This window comes from Typopeltis vanoorti, chromosome 22 (assembly GCF_054136105.1).
Source record: "Typopeltis vanoorti isolate ZY-2024b chromosome 22, IOZ_Tvanoo_1.0, whole genome shotgun sequence".
In the NCBI taxonomy this organism is placed as follows: domain Eukaryota; kingdom Metazoa; phylum Arthropoda; class Arachnida; order Uropygi; family Thelyphonidae; genus Typopeltis; species Typopeltis vanoorti.
Window position 1 is genome coordinate 58,751,078 of NC_143570.1, and position 20,067 is coordinate 58,771,144.

The 20,067-nt window shown below is 35.1% G+C and overlaps 1 protein-coding gene across 1 annotated transcript in view; it reads right to left on the bottom strand.

Moving 5' to 3' along the window:
• Positions 1–20,067, bottom strand: part of AQP (aquaporin) — a 119,648-nt gene that overhangs the window by 9,820 nt on the left and 89,761 nt on the right. Inside the window, exon 5 of the mRNA XM_090412344.1 lies at positions 8,651–8,789. Coding sequence (XP_090268470.1) covers positions 8,651–8,789 — 139 coding nt within the window. The remainder of the gene's footprint in view (positions 1–8,650; positions 8,790–20,067) is intronic.

A 20,067-nucleotide genomic window follows, 5' to 3' on the forward strand; every position in this document is an offset into this window, starting at 1 on the left:
AGATATACTTGAAAACTTATTTCCTCTGGACATCACACGTCTCTTACATTATTGCCTAAAATTTTCATTCTTCACTTGGAAAGAAAAATTTTACTACCAGATATATGGTTGTGGTCTTGCAATGGGTTCAGCTGTAGCTTATGCGACCTTAAAACTATATCATCATCATCATCATCAAATTCCTGCCATGTACCCTCAAGGGGTGTACAGGATATGACAGTACTACACGAAAAAATTACATCATTACTAACTTCCTATCTACAATTTTCCTCCAAATCAGTCTGTTACTTGTCAAGACTAGAACATTATCAGATCTTATATTTCTATCGTCTAAGGCACTTTGTACCGTATCAATCCACCTATATCTTGGTCTTCCTCTGGGTCGTTTTCCTGCCAACCTGGCAGAGAACACTTGTTTTGCTAATCTTTCCTCTCCCATTCTATTTAAGTGACCATACCATCTGAGATTAGCTCTGCTAACGCATTCCTGGATGCTGACAATGTCAAGTTCTTTCCTAATATCCTCATTTTTAATATGATATTGCCATTGATGCCATCTGTTCACGCCTCTAATCTTTCTCAGGACTCTCATATCTGCGGTCTCTAGTCTTTGGTCAAGTGTTTTACTTCTGACCCAGCTCTCAGATCCATAAGTTAAAATTGGTTTGAACACAGTCTTGTATACAGCTAATTTAGTGTTCCGACTAATTTCTTTCTTATTCCATATGAATTTATTCAATTGACTTCCCACCATACCAGCTTTGCTGATTCTGTTGTCTATTTCTATATTTAGTTTACCATCTTCAGTAAAAATTGTGCCTAAGTAGCTGAAATGTTTTACTTGTTCCACAGGTTCTCCGTTCACAACACAGTTGACATTTTCAATGATTCTGCCTATTTTCATTGTCTTTGTCTTTTTATTGCTGACCTTCATACCATATCTATTACAACAGCTATTCAATTTAGTCAGAGAATCTTGCAGACTTGTAGCGGATTTATTTAGAAGTATAACATCATCCGCATAAAGCAAAGAGCTGACATTAACATCTCCAATTTTGATATCAGGTTTAATACCACATTCCTTCATAATGTGATCCATATAGATAATGAATAACAGAGGGGATAATGTACATCCTTGTCTCACACCAGATTTAACATTAAACCATCTTCCTGTACTTCCTTCAATTCTAACTGCTGACTCACAACTCAAATAAAGACTAAGTATTGCTTGATATAATGCCCCATTGACACCATATAACTGCAGCATATTGAATAGCTTCTCTCTTGGCACCTTGTCATATGCCTTTTCCAAATCGACAAAACTTAAATACAGATCTTTGTTATATTCCCATGCTTTCTCGACTATTTGTCGTAAAGTGAAGATCTGATCCTGACAGCCTCTATTTGGCCTGAATCCAGCTTGTTCTTCACCAAGCTTTTCTTCCACAATTCTTCTCAACCGTTTCTCAAGTATACTTGCATAGATCTTGCCAGGAACACTCAGTAGGGAAATACCTCTGTAATTCTCACATTCAGTTTTATTTCCCTTTTTATATATGGGTACTATGAGAGCTCTACTCCAATCATCGGGAATTCGTCCCTCTGTCCAGGCTTTCTGAACTATGTAGTGCAGCCACTATAAGACTCTTATACCACCATACTTCAGCATTTCTGGTCGAATATCATCTACTCCTGCTGCCTTTCCACATTTCAAGCCTTTGATGGCTTTTTCTACTTCAAGTATGGATATGTATTCCTGACTGCATGCCTGGTCAGTGTTTTTTATCACTGTGCTGTCATCACTGCTTGTTTCATTTAGCAGTTTTTCAAAGTAATTACTCCATACTTCAAGGATATCTTTTTCTCCTGTTTTCATCATCTCTAATTCCTTTTACAGCACTCTTTCCTCCATTCCTAAGCTTCTTCAACAACCTCCAGAATATTTTGCCACCTTCTTGATATTTATTTTCTATATTCTTGCCAAAGTCCTCCCATGACTTTTGTTTAGCTAGTTTTACACACTGTTTAGCTTTCTTACATTTGTCTCTGTATTCTGTAAGAGTAAAAGCTGACTTATTTGCCAGGAACTTTTGATATGCTTTCTTCTTTTCCTTCACTGCCTCTTTAACTTCCTGTGTCCACCAGGGAGTTCTGATTTTTTTATCTTTGCACATAACCTCACCACATGCCTCTCTGGCAGAATCAATCAATGTTTCCTTCAGAGTTTGCCACTGAATCTCCAAGGTTTGATTCCTGTTCTCAAACTCTTTCATTTTCTTTTCAATAATATTTCTGTATTTTAGTCTACAGTTCACATCTGAGAGCTGCTCAACTTTTATTCGCTTTAAAACTTTCTTACATGTTATTCTTTTCAATATGAAATTCAATTTTATCCTGCTCAAGACTAAATAGTGATCACTTCCAATTTCAAATCCTCTGTACACTCTGGTGTCCTGCACCAGGGAGAAAACATCACTATCAACAATAACATAGTCAATGAGACTTTTCTTATTCCTAGCCTCTTCTCTCCATGTGAATTTGTGCACATTTTTATGTTGGAACATGGTGTTAGTAATAACCAGTCCATGTCCTGAGCAGAAATCCAACAGATATTTGCCATTATTATTAGCTTTGCTCTTTTCTCCAAATTTTCCCAAAATATTTTTGTATGTCTCACAATCATTTCCTACTCTACTATTTAGATCCCCAACAAGGACCAACTTTTCCTTTTTCATTGTGTCAGTTGCTTTTTCTAAAGCCTCAAAAAATTCCTCCACTTCTACCTTAGTAGAACCTTCTGTGGGACCATAGGCACAAATAAGTCTCATTGTCCAGTTCCCCATTCTCATATTTGCCCACATTACTCTACTTGAGACTGACTGCCATTCAAGAAGATTAGCCTCGTATTTTGTGTTGAATACTATGGCTACTCCTTCTTTTCCTTGATTGTTATTGCCTGAATATAACATTTTGTATTTATTGCTCAGAAAGATCTCACCAGTTTTGGTCTTTTTTGTTTCAGTCACCCCTATTATGTCGATCTGGTACTTATCTAATTCCTCAGCTAGCTCCATTTCTTTGCCATTCAGGCTTCTTACATTGATAGTACCGATCTTTAACTCTGGTGATGTTGAGTTGGGGTTTGTTTTCAGATTTGTTCCAGTAGCTGACTTTTCGCTGTTCGCCCTGGTTCCCTGGCGAAAACAACGGGGGCCTTGTTTAACCGGGCGACGCCCCAGCCGGCATGAAATTTTGTCATGTTGTACCATCATTTTTTATTTTGGTTTAACCAATAAGAATACAATTTGGTCGGCTAAATCCCAAATTGCCAGCCCATCCTCGTTCGTTCAGTATCAAAGTAGATACCCAACAGGGTTCACCACAAGAAGGTGAGGATTGGACATTAGGTCAGAAGCCCTGGTCAGTTCTCCGCATTCCTTTAAAGGCTATGTGGAGGTCTCCTCTCAGTTATACAGCTTTGACCCTTAAGCACCCCTTAAAACTATATGCATAATGAAAACATGTTGATGACATTTTTATCATCTGGAAACATACCCACAAAAACCTGGAAGATTTTGTATATTTTCTGAATAATCTACATAAAATAAAATTCACATTAGAAGTAGAAAAGAAGGCAGTAATGTTTGTGTTGACATTTGTCAACACAAACATCGCTAGAGGATTATCATTAGAAGTCTATAGGAATGAAATCCACACAGGCAGGTACTTGCAAGCAAGCTCATTTCATCACTCTCAACAAAAATTAAGTATAATCAAAATCTTGAAAAATAGAACTTAAAACAAAATTTAAAAAAATGATGAAATCAAATAAAAACAAGAACTTCAAATCCTATTTAATCAGTTCCTTCAAAATGGCACTAAAAAAACTTTTATATTCCAACAAGCTATCCCATTACTGGAATTTAATTTCAAATGCATGCCATCCATAACACACATTGGCAATGCATTAAGAAAAATAGTCAAAATATTAATGACAGTCAACACCAGAACAGTCTTCAAACCAGTCAACCACACTTCCCTAAAGACAAAGTTCCATTTTATAAACTCCCAAATGTATACAAGATTCCGTGTTCTTTTGGAAAGATATACATAGGTCAAACTGGGAGAAGTTTTGAAATCCACAACAAAGAACATATAGGCGATGTTGAAAACAGGAGTGAAGAAAAAAGTGGATTCATAGTACACATCCTCAAAGAACATCACATGGCAAATTGGCAAGCATCCTCCATGCCCTACTTAGAAGAGAATTAATTCGAGGAGTCCTCCAAGGTCATGTGCTGAAAAGGCGCACTAAATAGAAACAATCTGATTGCTCAGTTTCCCATTTTGAAAATTTCCCACATTACTTATTTGAAATTACCTACCATTCAATAAGTTTATCTTTCTGTTTAAGTGTTGAAGGACACTACTCCATCCTTTCCTTGATGACTATTGCCTGAATATAACATCTTATATATATTTTAATTACAGAATTTTATCTACTTTAGTCTTACTTTGTCTCAGTAATAATTAATTAAATTAATAGTATAATACATTTAAAACAGTTCAAAGTTATTGCTTTGAATTGTTTTAAATTAATCCATTGTTTGAGCTGTACTTTGTATTCAACAGCCAATTGCCACTGAAGATGACTTGTAATTTTCAAGTCAAAATATATGGCCTTTGAATAAATATTACTTACTCCTTTCCTTGTGTTATTGTGTTCATTTTATAAAATACTGAATGTAAAAATTACATGGCATTTCTGTGCTGAGTGTTCTAGGTAAAATTCATGTTAGCACAATTTATAAGAGGCTAAAGAAATCTGTGGAAGTGAAACTTTGGGAAGAACAGGCCGGACTTCGACAAACAGTTGTTGTTAGGATCAGATGTTTACTTTAAGATAAATAGTTCACATATACCAATAGTAATGTGCTATCCATTTTGCTGACCCATAAGTTTCTAGTTGGTATATAAAACTTGCTTTGCTGGCTGAGCCAAATGTTTTCTTCAAATTTTAGCTGCTAATCTGTTTTCTAACTCCTTTTCTTTTCTTCAAACAGTATTTGTATATTTTTTGTCCATTGTTCACATCTGATAATTGTTTAACTTTGTTTCTTTTTTAGAACTAGTACATGTTTCTTTTCAGTGGGATACTCGTTATTGCTAATACTGTGTTGATCACTTCCTAGTTCAAGTCCACACCACTGTATTGCAGACCAATACAATACACGCACTACTATATTGTGGAATCATGAAATCTGTACCATATTATAAATAATATCTTAAATAACTGATAATTTATAAATCTGTGAGACTTTTAGTCTCTCTTCTTTTCCACAAAAATACTGCAGATCTCCCTATGATGTAGCATTAAAAAATAAATAATTTTAAAAAAAATTAAATCCCAAAATTTTCTGATAGATTTATTTATTATTACAAAAAATTTATCTAGAAACTCATAGTACATTCATACCATGGGTGGGATAAGGATTTTGTTAAATTTAATTTTATATATTTTTGGTATTCTTTATTTTTTAATATTATTCAAGAAAAAAATGAAAGAGTTTGAGAGCAGGAACCAAACCTTGGAGATTCAGTAGCAAGCCCTGAAGAAAACATTGATTGATTCAGCCAGAGAGGCATGTGGTGAGGTTGTGAGCGAGAATAGAAAAATTAGAACTCCATGGTGGACACAGGAAGTTAAAGAGGCAGTGAAGGAAAAGAAGAAAGCATATCAAAAGTTCCTGGCAAATAAGTCAGCTTGTGCTCTTAGAGAATATGGAGACAAATGTAAGAAAGCTAAACACTTTGTAAAACTGGCTAAACAAAAGTCATGGGAGGACTTTGGCAAGAACATAGAAAATAAATATCAAGAAGATGGCAAGATATTCTGGAGGTTGTTGAAGAAGCTCAGAAATGGAGGAAAGAGTGCTGTAAAAGGAATTAGAGATGATAAAGGTGACATGAAAAGAGGAGAAAAAGATATCCTGGAAGTATGGCGCAATTACTTTGAAAAACTGCTAAATGAAACAAGCAATGATGACAGCACAATGGTAAAAAACACTAATCAAAATTAGTGTTTATTGAAGTAGAAAAAGCCATGAAAAGCTTTGAAATGTGGAAAGGCAGCAGGAGTAGATGATATTCAACCAGAAATGCTCAAGTATGGAGGTATAAAACTCATACAGTGGCTGCACTGCATAGTTCAGAAGGCCTCGACAGAGGGACGAATTCCAGATGATTCCATATATAAAAAGGGAAATAAAACTGAATGTGAGAAACAGAGGCATTTCACTACTGAGTGTTCCTGGTAAGGTATATGCAAGTATACTTCAGAAATGGTTTAGAAGAATTGTGGAAGAGAAACTTGGTGAAGATCAAGCTGGATTCAGGCCAAATAGAAGCTGTCTGGATCAGATTTTCACTTTACGACAGATTGTTGAGAAATCATGGGAATATAACAAAGATCTGTATTTAAGTTTTGTAGATCTGGAAAAGGCATATGATAAGGTGCCAAGAGAGAAGTTATTCCAAACGCTACAATTATATGGTGTTAATGCATTATATCATCATCATCATCATCAAATTCCTGCCATGTACCCTCAAGGGGTGTACAGGATATGACAGTACTACATGAAAAAATTACATCATTACTAACTTCCTATCTACAATTTTCCTCTAAATCAGTCTGTTACTTGTCAAGACTCCAACATTATCAGATCTTATATTTCTATCGTCTAAGGCACTTATATCAAGCAATATTTAGTCTTTATTTGAGTTGTAAGTCAGCGGTTAGAATTGAAGGAAGTATAGGAAGATGGTTTAATGTTAAATCTGGTGTGAGACAAGGATGTACATTATCCCCTCTGTTATTCATTATCTATATGGATCACATTATGAAGGAAAGTGGTAATAAAGTGATATCAAAATTCGAGGTGTTAATCTCAGCTCTTTGATTTATGCGGATGATGTTATACTTCTAAATAAATCCGCTACAAGTTTGCAAGATTCCCTGACTAAATTGAATAACTATTGTAATAGATATGATATGAAGGTCAGCATTAAAAAGACAAAGACAATGAAAATAGGCAGAAACATTGAAAATATCAACTTCATTGTGAATGGAGAACATATAGAACAAGTAAAACATTTCAGCTACTTAGGCACGATTTGTAGTGAAGATGGTAAGTCAAATATGGAAATAGACAACAGAATCAACAAAGCTGGTATGGTAGGAAGTCAACTAAATAAATTTAGATAGAATAAGAGAGAAATTAGCCAAAACACTAAATTAGCTAAATTATACAAGACAGTTTTAACTTATGGATTTGAGAGCTGAGTTAGAAGTAAAACACTTGACCAAAAACTAGAGACTGCAGATATGAGAGTCCTGAGAAACATTAGGGGCATGAATAGATGGCATCAATGACAATATTATATTAAAAACGAGGATATTAGGAAAGAATTTGATATTGTCAGCATCTAGGAATGCATTAGCAGAGCTAATCTCAGGTGGTATGGTCACTTAAGCAGAATGGGAGAGGAAGGATTAGCAAAACAAGTGTTCTCTGCCAGGTTGGCAGGGAAAAGACCCAGAGGAAGATCAAGGTATAGGTGGATTGATACAGTAAAAAAGTGCTTTAGAAGACAGGAATATAAGACTTGATAATATTGGAGTCTTGATGTTTAATAGACTGATTTGGAGGAAAATTGTGTGGATATGAAGTTAGTAATGATGTAAATTTTTCATGTAGAACTATCATATTTGATGATGATTTATTTTTTACATAGTCTGGAAACCCTTCTCTAGAGACCAAAAACATGGAACTTTTTCTAGCCACTTTGAGCATCCTGTAAGCAGGGCAGTCATTTCATGCTGGCCAATGAAATTTATTTCTCCCCTGAAGCCAGTCACAAAACATCCATGTCCTGGCAGGATTTGAACCTGCAGCCTGTGAGTCAGAGAGTTGATATGCTAACCACTCAGTTAGCTTATCGACTAATTGAAATTACACAGCTTGCGAATATGCATACTACTATATTGTGGGATCATAAAATCTGTATTATACTATCTTTGTATTCATAAGTTCTTTATTTTAACAATTAAGATTTTAAAAATATATTGTACTGTATTTCTAATCTGAAATTTTCATAATTTTTTTTCTGTTAAAATGGTTTTAATTCTTTTTGAGACATCATTTTAGACAAATATCTTTACAGAAGCATACCATACAGACATCCTTAAATAACATCATTTAAGGTCAATCTGTACGTATGTTCTTTTAATTACATAGTCATTGGAGGAGGGGTGTTTTTCCTACTTCTTTTTTTCTAAGATTTAAAAAATGTGTTAAGGCTTCACCTTGATTCTGAGAGGTTTTCTGTTGTGATCTGAAGCCATTCTATGTATTGTACTAATACATATAACCAATACATCTTAAATGAGCACATCAGATACTATCCACTCAACTGACCTATCTGACAAGTAATATCATCTAATATCTGTATATCAAGTTTAATTTACTTAAATATTCTGTATTTATTCAAAACAAAGCTTGATTTTGTATATTATAGTGTTACTTATTAATCTGTTGAAATGCTTATTAAACTAACTTGGACATATCACAAAGCTGCATGACGGACATACCTCCTAAAACAAGGACAACTGTTGCAATGGAATTAGCTACCACCGAAGTTGTTTGGCGCCAGTGACTAGATTCAAGTGCAACGAGACGACTCAGAAAAGTAATGAAACCCTCAATCAGGGCACCATACATCATGGTTACCTGCAATGTAAAATTTATTATTAATGAACACACAACATATGCTTGTTTTTAATGATTGTTACAGACATGATGACATTCCTTTTAATCATAAGTATAATTGAAATTGCTAACTTTTATGAGATGTTAAAATGTCAATAATTTGTTACACATTTTAGTCTACACATGAAGTACAAGGTAACCAAAAAATTTGTGGTTTTTCATAATAAAAATTAAACAACTACAGAAATTTTCATAAAATGTTTATCCATTAAAATAAGCACCTTAACAATCTGCAACTCTTTCCCAACAAGATAGAAGTTTGTAAATTCTACTTTTATAAAAGAGCAATTTACAAACATTTTGTCTTTAGAAGTAATAAACCTAGCAACCTTTGCTTCAGTTGCTGTTTTATTGTAGAACTGTATTTCGCATGCGATTGTCTAGCACCAAAAAAAAAAGGTGATAATCACTTTGGAGAAATGGCAGGATATTATGGAGGATGAAGGGGTATCTCCCATCCTAAAGCACAAATCTTCTCATGGGTAAATTTTGCAGCATGAGGTTTTGTGTTGTCCTGTAAGAATAGCACTTTCTTCTAATTAACTAGTCCTAGCTGTTTCTGAAGTAATGCATCCTGCACACACACTTGAGTTGCATCAAGTAGATCGCGGCCATAATTGTTTGGCCTGCAGCAAGAAATTCGTAGTGGACAATACCAGCTCCAGTCCACCACACCCAATAGTCTTCTGGAGATGAAGTGCCTTGAAAGTGTGCAGAACTGGATCATTTAGTGACAACCAATGATAAGTTCGCATCCTGTTGTTAAGAGTACAAGATCCACTTTTCATCACAAGTGAGCAAGTAATCCAAAAACGGCTTATTTTTATGATGTGAAAGAAGTGAAGAACAAATTGATAGCCTTTGAAGTTTATTGCCATCTGATAATGCATGTGGGACCCATTTGCTTAGCTTCCATGATTTTCCCAGTTGATGCAAGTGTAAATGAATTGTTTCACCACTCATTAAAATTAGAGTGCACCGGTTGACTGAAGCATATCTGTGCCTTATGATGCACATAAAAAATTACGCTCTGCAAATCACTACAAAATAAAACAAGTCGTTGTAGTGAACTCTACTGAAAACTGCATGCATGCTTTTGGTTAATTGATATTACCTTAATGTTTAGGATAATTTTCATTATAGTCCACAATCTGTCCAATGATCTATCTTATTGCAAGACCTACAGAGGTTGAAATGTAATATATAAGGAATAAGTATTACGGAATCTCTGCATAATGAACACCTTTATTTATTTTCAACTAATGAAATTTCAATGCATGCCCACTTTTCTATATCACCTTGATAGTCTAGTCTTCACCCTAGAATCCAATTTACAATGGAAAAGGAAACTGATAATAGTCTGGCCTTTCCAGATACCTTGGTCACCTGCCTACCTAATAGTGATGTGTGCTTTTCAGTATGTAGGAAACCCATTCACACAGGCAGATACGTTCACAGGCTTTCCCATCACCCCCCTCCTTCCCAAACAAAATGGTGTCATAAAAACACTAACCCATAGAACTTATTACCTTTATTCCAGTGAGCTCTCTCTTGCAACAGAACTCAATCATATATACTCTCTAATGGCTACAGTTTCCACAACATCAAAAAAAAAAAAAAAAACCACGAGTAGCCCCAGTCCTGAAAATACTTCAAGTGCAAACTTTGTTTGCTTACATTTGGATAAAGGATTAAACCAAATATATAATTGACAACTAAGCTTTAATGAAATTAAAATTCCTTCATTCACAACATTAGAGGTTACTGGTCTACCAAATTCATTCAGCCAAAACAAGCAGTCTCAAATTTTATGCTGTGTATAACTCACCAAACAAACAAAGAGATTTCTGCTTTGGATCTTTCACAGTTGCTGGATGCCAATGAGGTAGTGATAATGGCTGGCAATTTCAATTCAAAACACATGGCTTGGAACAATTATTAACAAAAATGGCAAAATCCTCAATGATTTTGCTACTAACAGAAATATTGTAGTTGCAGGTCTACTCAAACCAACACACTATAGAACAATTGAATGACCAGATATTCTTGACATAGTTATTTTCAAAAATGTTCATTATCAATATCAGATCACAGTGATTGATCTTAGCTTGGACCACAATCCAGTTCTACTCCAGTTGGGTGTTATACCAGAAGAAATTATTAGTAATCCAACCATCACAAACTGGATTCAACTACCTATAAAAAAATTACAGATCTTATTGGTCCAGTACCATTTATTTCATCGAAAAAAGAAATTGAAGCTGCTGTACTAAACTTAGAAAAGCAAATTCTACTGTGCTTGGCAGCAGTCACTTCTGTTGCAACCCGTACCAAACCCAACCAGTTCTCAGAAAAAATATGAAATCTTATTTGCTCCATAAACAAAGTGCATTGGCAATATCATAAAATTCTAGCTCCTCAAGACTGTCAACTTAATAGGACCACTAATTTAGTCCACTATGCTATCAAAGACTTCCACAACTCACTGGGACAACATGCTCTGGTCCCTACAAGAGGATGATCAATTTCTTTTGAAATGAAATTTTTCAAATCTCTACAAAACACCAAATTATGTTCTGCCAATACATGGCAAGCATGGTATCGCATATCGTGACAATGAAAAAGTGGAAGTATTTGTAAGCAGTCTTGAACTACAGTTCAGTCCCAACTAAACATTTGCAGACTTGTTAAGTGCATCAACAAGTACATTCGCTCTGAATCAAATATATAATTGTTAGCATAGCCAAGTGGAAAAAACTTCCATCAAAGCTTAGTTGTCTTTTAATAAAAATGGCCGTTCCTCCATCTCTTTCATCAGTTCTATCATTTCTAAAAAGATAATCATTTTTGAGTCTTGGATTGTCCGATAGGTGCAGGTGAGTTTCGTTTATTCGATATCTAAACAGGAAACAAACTCTTGTTTCATACATTATGTTAATGATGCCACTGGCATTCCAATACATGATCTGTGATGAGTTAATGGCTAGTTGTGTTACTCATATCTGACTGTAGAGAAAGTAATTTAGGTGCTTTTCATGAATTTGTTTGTCACATCTTGAGTAGGGTTTGTTTTACTAAATTCAATTAGCATTTCACCTAGGGTGTCTGTTATCATTGCAGATTTATTGGAATTAGATAGGTGGTGGTGAACAGAGGAACCTGTTTTCGTCTTTACTGCATCAGCATAAGAATTATTCATGGAGACTGATGAGGAAGTTCCTGATTGAGATGTAAATTGTATAGGTTTATTTGGTTCAGTTAGAGGGCTGGATTCGCATGCCTTCTTTGCTGTCTTCGGATCAGTCAAGTGTGTACAACCTTTTTATAATTAATTGGATGTGGACTGCCACAATTGGCGCACTTTGCTGGTGTTATATGAGGCTTTGTACATGAAACTGTGGGATAATTATTTCCACACTTTAGGCAGTAGAACTCTGCTTTTCGACTCTGCACGTGATCGTATTTTTGACATCGGTGGTATTGACCGGATTATGCCTTCCTTCGTAGTGATTCCATTTTGATTACTACATCACACACAGTTTTTAAATTGTATATTTCATGTTTGTCCTTTTCAATCTCTACCAGAATTAGCATCATCAGACACTTATCTCCCCTATGCATTCTGGATACTTTTATGGGTTCAAAGCCCCGTTTTCTCAAATCTGTTATTTCTTCAGTAGTTATTCATTCAACAACTCCCCTTATGAATCTGATGTGGTTGCTTTTCATGATGCAGGTTAGTTCTGGCCATTTCTCCTTAGATCTGAGAATGACAGGAGGGATGTGATCTGGGCTTATGTTAGTAAAGCATTCATTGGTGCAATAGGTTTATTGGTGTCAATGAGCTTCCTTCTTTTTTTCTGATTCGCTACTTCAAATTCTTTTGACTTCTCTTCGGAATCTGAATGATGATCCTCTAGGGAGGACTGTGGCTGTTCAAAGTCAATGTCAGCAGGACTGTAGGCTTATTAGCATTAGACTGAACAAGTTTTATTCTACCTGGACATCTGGTTCAGTTCCAGTCCTATTTTCCTAAACAATGTGAGCAGTTGGTTATAATTGAGATTTGCTAATGATAGGTCTTCCAGTGTTTTCAATATATAAATTTAGACAATAAAAGAAGATGAATGATGGGAAATCAATACTTACAGCAATCGACTTTCCTTCAATTCAATACCACCATTGTCCAGAAACAGTTTTTTTTTTTTGCAAAATACAATTCAACAATATCAGGAACCACCATCAATTAATTCACCATGCTAAGGTTGAAGTAATCCAGAAGTCATATTTCCATATATAAGTAGCCAAAAGGTGTCACACTCTATTACTAAAATACTCTGTATTAGAGATGTTGAAAGTTTCTTCACTTGGTTATGCTATAAATTAAAGTTGCCAAGAAATTATACTCTTGGTTTCATTCTTTATCCAAGTATAAGCAAACAAAGTTTGTACATGAAGTCACTTCATGACTGGGCAAATTAGATACTAATGCAATTGATGTGAAGTCATTAGCCTGTATATAGCTATTGAAAAAACTTTCAACACCTATCTCTAATCCAGAGTAATTTTGCAATAAGGCATAACACCGTTTGGCTACTTGTATATGGAAATATGACTTCTGCATTACTTCAACCTCGGTATCACTTCTGAGTCTGGCTTTCATTGATGAGATCTCAATAAAGGTCAAAGCCAGTCTGGGTAGTGGCCCTTCCCATAATGTATAACATTATACATGTCTGCAAGGATATATGCATTGCATTATAGGATACTAAAGCAATTTAATATGAGGTCATTAGCCTCTATATACAAGCAGTCCAGTCGTGAAGTGACTTCATGCACAAAATTTGTTTGCTTACACTTGGATAAAGGATGAAACAAGAATATAATATCTTTGCATCTTTAATTTAAGTTGAAGAATATTTCTCCATTGCTTAAAAAGTCAGGAACCATTTTCATTCCTAGAACTATTCATCTTTCTCAATACAGACCTGTTACCCTAAGCTCCCATATTTCTTTGTCTATTCCACAAAATATTAGATAATCATTTACAAAAGATATATCCTCATGAAGTTAAACAAAGGGCCTTCATTCCTGCTGATGGATGTGCCAAAAATATCATCATATTAACTGCCTTAATTTCTGAAGCTCGCCGATTGCAAATTCCACTTATGATTGCTTTTCTGGATTTACAGAAAGCTTCTGACAAATGTCTCCCATATTGCTATTATTGAAGCACTTTCAAGGATTGATTGTCCTGTTCTTTTTAAAGGTTATGTTTCTGAATAAGTCATTCATTACAATTAGTATTGGAGATAAAACGTCATCTATTCCTTCTATATTTGGCATTAGACAAGGAGATCCCTTATCGTTTATCTTTAATATTGTTATTGATTGCTCTCTTTCATCTGTGCTGCCATATATATTTGTTTTGACATTTATGGAATGAATGTCAAATAAATTTGATACCATTTGCAGATGATTAGATACTTGTTTCTGAAGCTAAGGTGGGTGGGTCTTCAGGAGTTGTTAGACTATTCTGCTTAGTATTTTACTCCTAGAGGTCTTGCTATTAATGAAGATGAGTCTTTTATCATTACCTTAATACCATCATGTCATGACAGGAAAATGAGTCCAGGATTACATGTTTAATGTTTCCAAACTGCCCTGTTAAACCTATCAGTACTTTGGATTAATGTTTTTGGCTTGGATGATAACCTTGGTCAAGCCAACTTTCAACATTTCTGGATAAGCTTCATAAAGCTCAATTGAAGCCTCAGCAATACATTGCATTATTACATCAATTTGTGTTACCTAAATTATTCCATTCTTTAATATTAGGAAAACCGACTTTGATTATCCTGAATAGACTAAATAAACATCTAGTCTATTCATGATAATTCCATCTCAATGCAGGAATTCCTAATCCACCAGATTTAACAACTACATGAAGATAAGCAACTGGAACATCATGTGATAGTCTTCCAGATCTAAACTGCTTGATGTACTTGTTTATCTGGGAGACTACCACATGATGTTCCAGTTGCTTATCTTCATGTGGTTGTTAAATCTGGTGGATTAGGAATTCCTGCAATGAGATAGATGGTTCTTGCTTAAAATATCTAAGGTTAAATAAACTTCAACATTCATCTTCGCCTTTTACCACAGCTGCCTTTAGAACACCTTTGATTCAATAAGAATTAACTGAAACACTGCATTGGACCTTTGATAATTGAATTCATATTGTTTCTAACTTCCTTGAAAAGAACAGATGGGAAAGATTTCTGTATCTTGTAGTTGAATCCCTTCAGTGGCTCAGAGAGAGAGTTCCTTCTCAACATCTTTGGGTCCATGAAGGAACAAGAATGTTGCCTGGATGGGAGTATATTGATCTGGTCAGGGCTAGGATAAATGCCCTTCCTACCAAGGCTCATATAGTCTGCAGTAGGCATAATATCGATACTACATGTAGTGCTGGATGTTAGTTCAGATAGACTATGACACAATATATCTCAGTGTTGTTTTAGAACTCACAACATTAAAGTTAAAAGATGTGCTGCAATATTTGCCATCATAATCTTTCTACTCCCTGGAGGTGTCAAATAATAATAATAATAATTACGAAAAATAAAGAACTGACTAGAACAGAAAAGATGGTTAGTCAGAAAGGATCCAAATATCAGGACAGAGGTAGGCATAAGAAAGCCTAATCTTTTGGCATCAAGAGATGGTGTGTTTATTTAACCTGGATATTTGAGTCTGTGAATCAAACAGAGAACTTGATTGGCCAAATGAAGATAAGATAGATTATTATGCTTCTAATCGGGGTATTAAAAAAAAAAAAAAAAAAAAATTGTTCAGAAGAATATGACTCGCTACTGGCTTTTTTGACTATAATCATCTATTTTAAGTATTTGGATGTCTTGGGCATTAAGACAACACCCAAGACATCCAAATACTTTCCCCTCCCAGCTCTTCAAGGAATATTGGTTGCATGGAGGATGCATCACTGAATGACGAACAAGGATATCTAGGTAAGGTGTCGGTTAGGCTTCGACATATATTTGTAAACCATGCATCAACGGAATGTACACTATGTGTGTGTTTGCACGCTGTTGATGTGTGCTAGTTATTGCCCAAGTGTTAGGGTACTGTAATGTAAAGAATTTTAAAAAAATAAGGCAACCTCACTGTTTGGATATTTGGACTGTAGATGATCCAACTTCATGGGCAAATAATGGAAAATGTGAGAGTGATTATCAGAATTTAAAGAGCAATACAGGCAGCAAATTAACATAATGTAACATGGCTGGGAAATTTTTGAGCAAACAGATCATAAAGATGGGATTCAAGTTTTGCCATTCTCAGGCAAGGAATCTCATCTTCACAAATGCATAATAATAATAATTATTACTACTACATAGGCATTTCTGTGGAGTCCAAAGACTAATGAATGGCCAATGCTAACCCCATTTCTTGTTATGCATCAGCTTAAGCATTCACAGCCACCTCTACCAACCTATTCTACTCACTTGTTACTCTCAGTGCATAAAAAAATAATAATAAATTAGTTCTCACATTCTCTTGCTAACCCACAGCTTCCAGGAGTAATTCCTTGTTCTCTCCTATCCAACCATATTATACAAAGATTTCTGTAGCATCTGTTCTATAAAATCAGTTTAGTATCTTTTACGTTTCTATCATATGCCCTCTTTTCTGATTATCAACTAAACTTTGTTAACCTACAAATCTTCAGAGGAGTGCTCCCTATCCTCGTTCTTCATTTTTCTCACTTCTGAATCCTTTCCACCACTTCTACATCCCCACAAACTCAGGTAACCAAATCTGTTTTCATTAGTCCAGATGTGGTTGTATCATTGTTATAAAGAGTGATGATAATACTCTTATCCCTGATTGGTAGTATGTTTCTTAACAAGTAACATGCTATTATGATGAAATAGCAGTTATGTGCTATTTCATCCACTTTTACAATATATTCCCTGAACTTTAGTCTCCACTATCACTCCAAGTCACCAGGCTCATCAGTTTTCTATAGATCATAAAGATGGGATTCAAGTTTTGCCATTCTCTGGCATGGAATCTTATCTGCACAGATGCATAATTATTATTACTACTACAGAGGCATCTCCATGAAGACTGACTCCGAGAGGCCAACACTAACCCCAGTTCTTGTGCTTTTCATTACACACTTTCATCTAAAACAGAAACCTCTAGCAACCTATTTCAGTCTTGCCACTCCATGCTAAAAAAAAAAAAAAAAATCTAGTCCTTGCTCTTGCTTACTGTAAGATCATTAGTTGGTATAATGCAGAGCTTGTGATCTTTTCTGATGCTTGTAATTTTTTGGCTATGTCAAATTAACTTAATACCATTCATTTTGAGACCTGGGTAACTATTTGCCATTTGACCTTTCTTATTCTTATACTTGCCCACTTCAAGGGTGACTACACATACTCACCAGCATGCATGATCGCACACACATATGTTGAACATAAAAGATACATCCGGCATTATCGCTATGGCAATTCTGGCCTAGCAGACCATGCTTTGGATACCACTGCACACGTGATCAACTGGAAGAAAAAAGTACTGCACAGAAGCTTTTACAAATCAGAGATTATTTTTAGAAGCAACAGAAGCATGAAACAACTCCGAATCTTCACAAATATGTGTGCATAATACCCAAGATTTGTTACACAGTCATCTTAAGATATAACTAGTACCTGCTTTCTCTCTGTGTTTTTTTTTTTTTTTTTTTTAATATAGAAGGCTCCTAATTAGGACTTAATTTTTCAAACTAGTCCCATTATTACACCATGTTGTAGTCTCGCGTACTGTGATAAACTTTTGTGCTCTGAAGATGCTGGTTATAACACCAGCGAAATATCAGTAATAAGTCAATAAGTAATTATTTACTTATCTTTCTGTGTTCTGATATATTACCATCAAATTTAGTCATCATGACAACATGAAAAAAAGTGGTATGTATAAGGTATGAATCTGCAAGATGTCCAGAGACTAACGACTGATCCCTGTACCTCAGATTAGCATTGAATAAGCTGGAACTTTGGGCATGTGAAGACAGTTATCAGTTCAATGTTAGTAAATGTACAGTTATGCATTTGGATTTAATGAGTATCCGGTGGTGCTAGAAAAGACTGATCAGGCTAGGAATCGTGGAGTTTTGGTGATGAGAAGTTGAACTTCAAGGACAATATTTGCAAATTTAACTCAGACCATAATTGCAATGCTGAAACGAATCTTGACATACAAGAATAAGGAAGTCATTTTTGCCTCTTTTACAGGGCTTCAATATGATCTCATCTGCATTATTGTATGCAAATCTGGTCTCTGAGATGATGCAGGTACAGTGAGAAGAAACAGAGGAGAGCGTTGATATATTATATCGGGATAGTGGAATGTAGATGAGTAGAGATTGAAAATTTGTGGACTGCAGATGCTAACGATCAGGAGAGTAAAGGATGATATAATTGAGACTTACAAACTTTTGGGAAGTTCATACAGGATACCAGTAGATACAATTTTTTCATTTTATGGAGAGTAGATAGGTGACGAGAGGTCATCCGTGAATGCTGAGAATGAATGCAATCAGTGGGTGAGAGATTTTTCTCTCATAGAGCAGTGTGTAGTTGGAATGGTTTTCCTTTAGAGGTTGTGAACACAGCTCTTTAACACTTTCATTGGCAAGCTGAAAATTGGAATTTCGTGTGGTGGCCAACTTTTTTTTATTTTTTTATTTAGTTAACGACGTCCACGCGATAACACGTGATCAGCCGTTTGGTGAGAACTCGCATCGCGCGATATCGCGTGATTGGCAATGAACGTGTTAAATGAATTCAAGAAACAAGTGTAAGAGTCACATTTATACTTTTGGAGGCATTAGGCGCAACATCATTATGAGGCCTCAAAAGAACAAGTGTCACCATTTCCATAACTCATTTTAACAAAATAAGAATAACATAACATTGGTATACATATATATTTGCATTTAAAACAAGTATAAAAATAAAGCAGTTCAAATTTAAATTAAAAAAAAAATTTTTTTTCTGGCTTTGGTTTTAGCAAATATATCTGAGGTAATAATTAATCGAGTCCATTACATCTGATTTAGTGCATAATAACGGCAGGTCACTTGTTTTATTTTGGTGACAGTTGCTTCTTAAAACACGGAAAATGAGCGTTCAGCACTTGCATTTAAAATAGGTACCGTCGAAAATATTTTTAAAATTGTTTCTACGTTCGGAAAAGTAGACCTTAACCAAATCTTTTATAAATTTGTACATATTTTTAATTAAAGAATTTTCTTCCTTTCATCATTATTAAAAATCGCTGAATTTCATCAATAAATTTTGTTAATACCAGTCTTGTACTTGTCTTGATCTATATCTTTCTTCAAAAAAATGTCAATCATATTGACATTTTTTTGAAGAAAGATATAGATCAAGATTCTTCTTCCTCTGCGCGTTTATCCCGTTTCCAAATTTTTTGATGCGACTTTTGTTAGTACAAATTGGCAATACCACAACGCTGGTACGCGCTTCGGATAACACTGGTCTGCATGTTTGACAATTTTTCAGTTTTCTCGAAATGTATTAAAGACTAGTCTGGCAGGAGTTGATAGGACCTCGACCTGTCTTCATTCTTTTGTGCGTTCGAAACTTGCTTAAAACTGTCTCCACCAACTACAGCTAACCGCAACATCTACTGCCCACCACTAGTATATTCACAGACAAGCACAAACATCCATGCCCACGGCGGAATTCGAACCCGCAGCCTTTTAGCTGGAGAGTGGATACGCTAACCACTCGGCCTATCAGGCCTGCAAATTTGAAATAATTTTTTTCTCCCCGCCAAAAAAAAAAAAAAATCCCCTCCTTGCGATTCACTTTCGTACAAACCGCACTCTAATAAACCATTTTTTCTCATTTTTATGAATTATTGAAATATTTCGGAACTTATGGTACATGATGTCAAAAGCTGTTGAATAAAGTGGCAACGACATCTAGATTGTACTGTTTTGGCTGTGGAATGACAATTACTTGTCTCCCACAGCCTTTTAATGTTTTCAAACACTTTTTAATGTGTTTGAGAAAAATAAATTTAACGAATTAGAATGCAGATGGCTTAGAAAAAAAAATTTGATTTTGTTCATTCAAGAGATAAATATAATCTTTCAAAAAAAAGGGGGGGGTCATGCAGT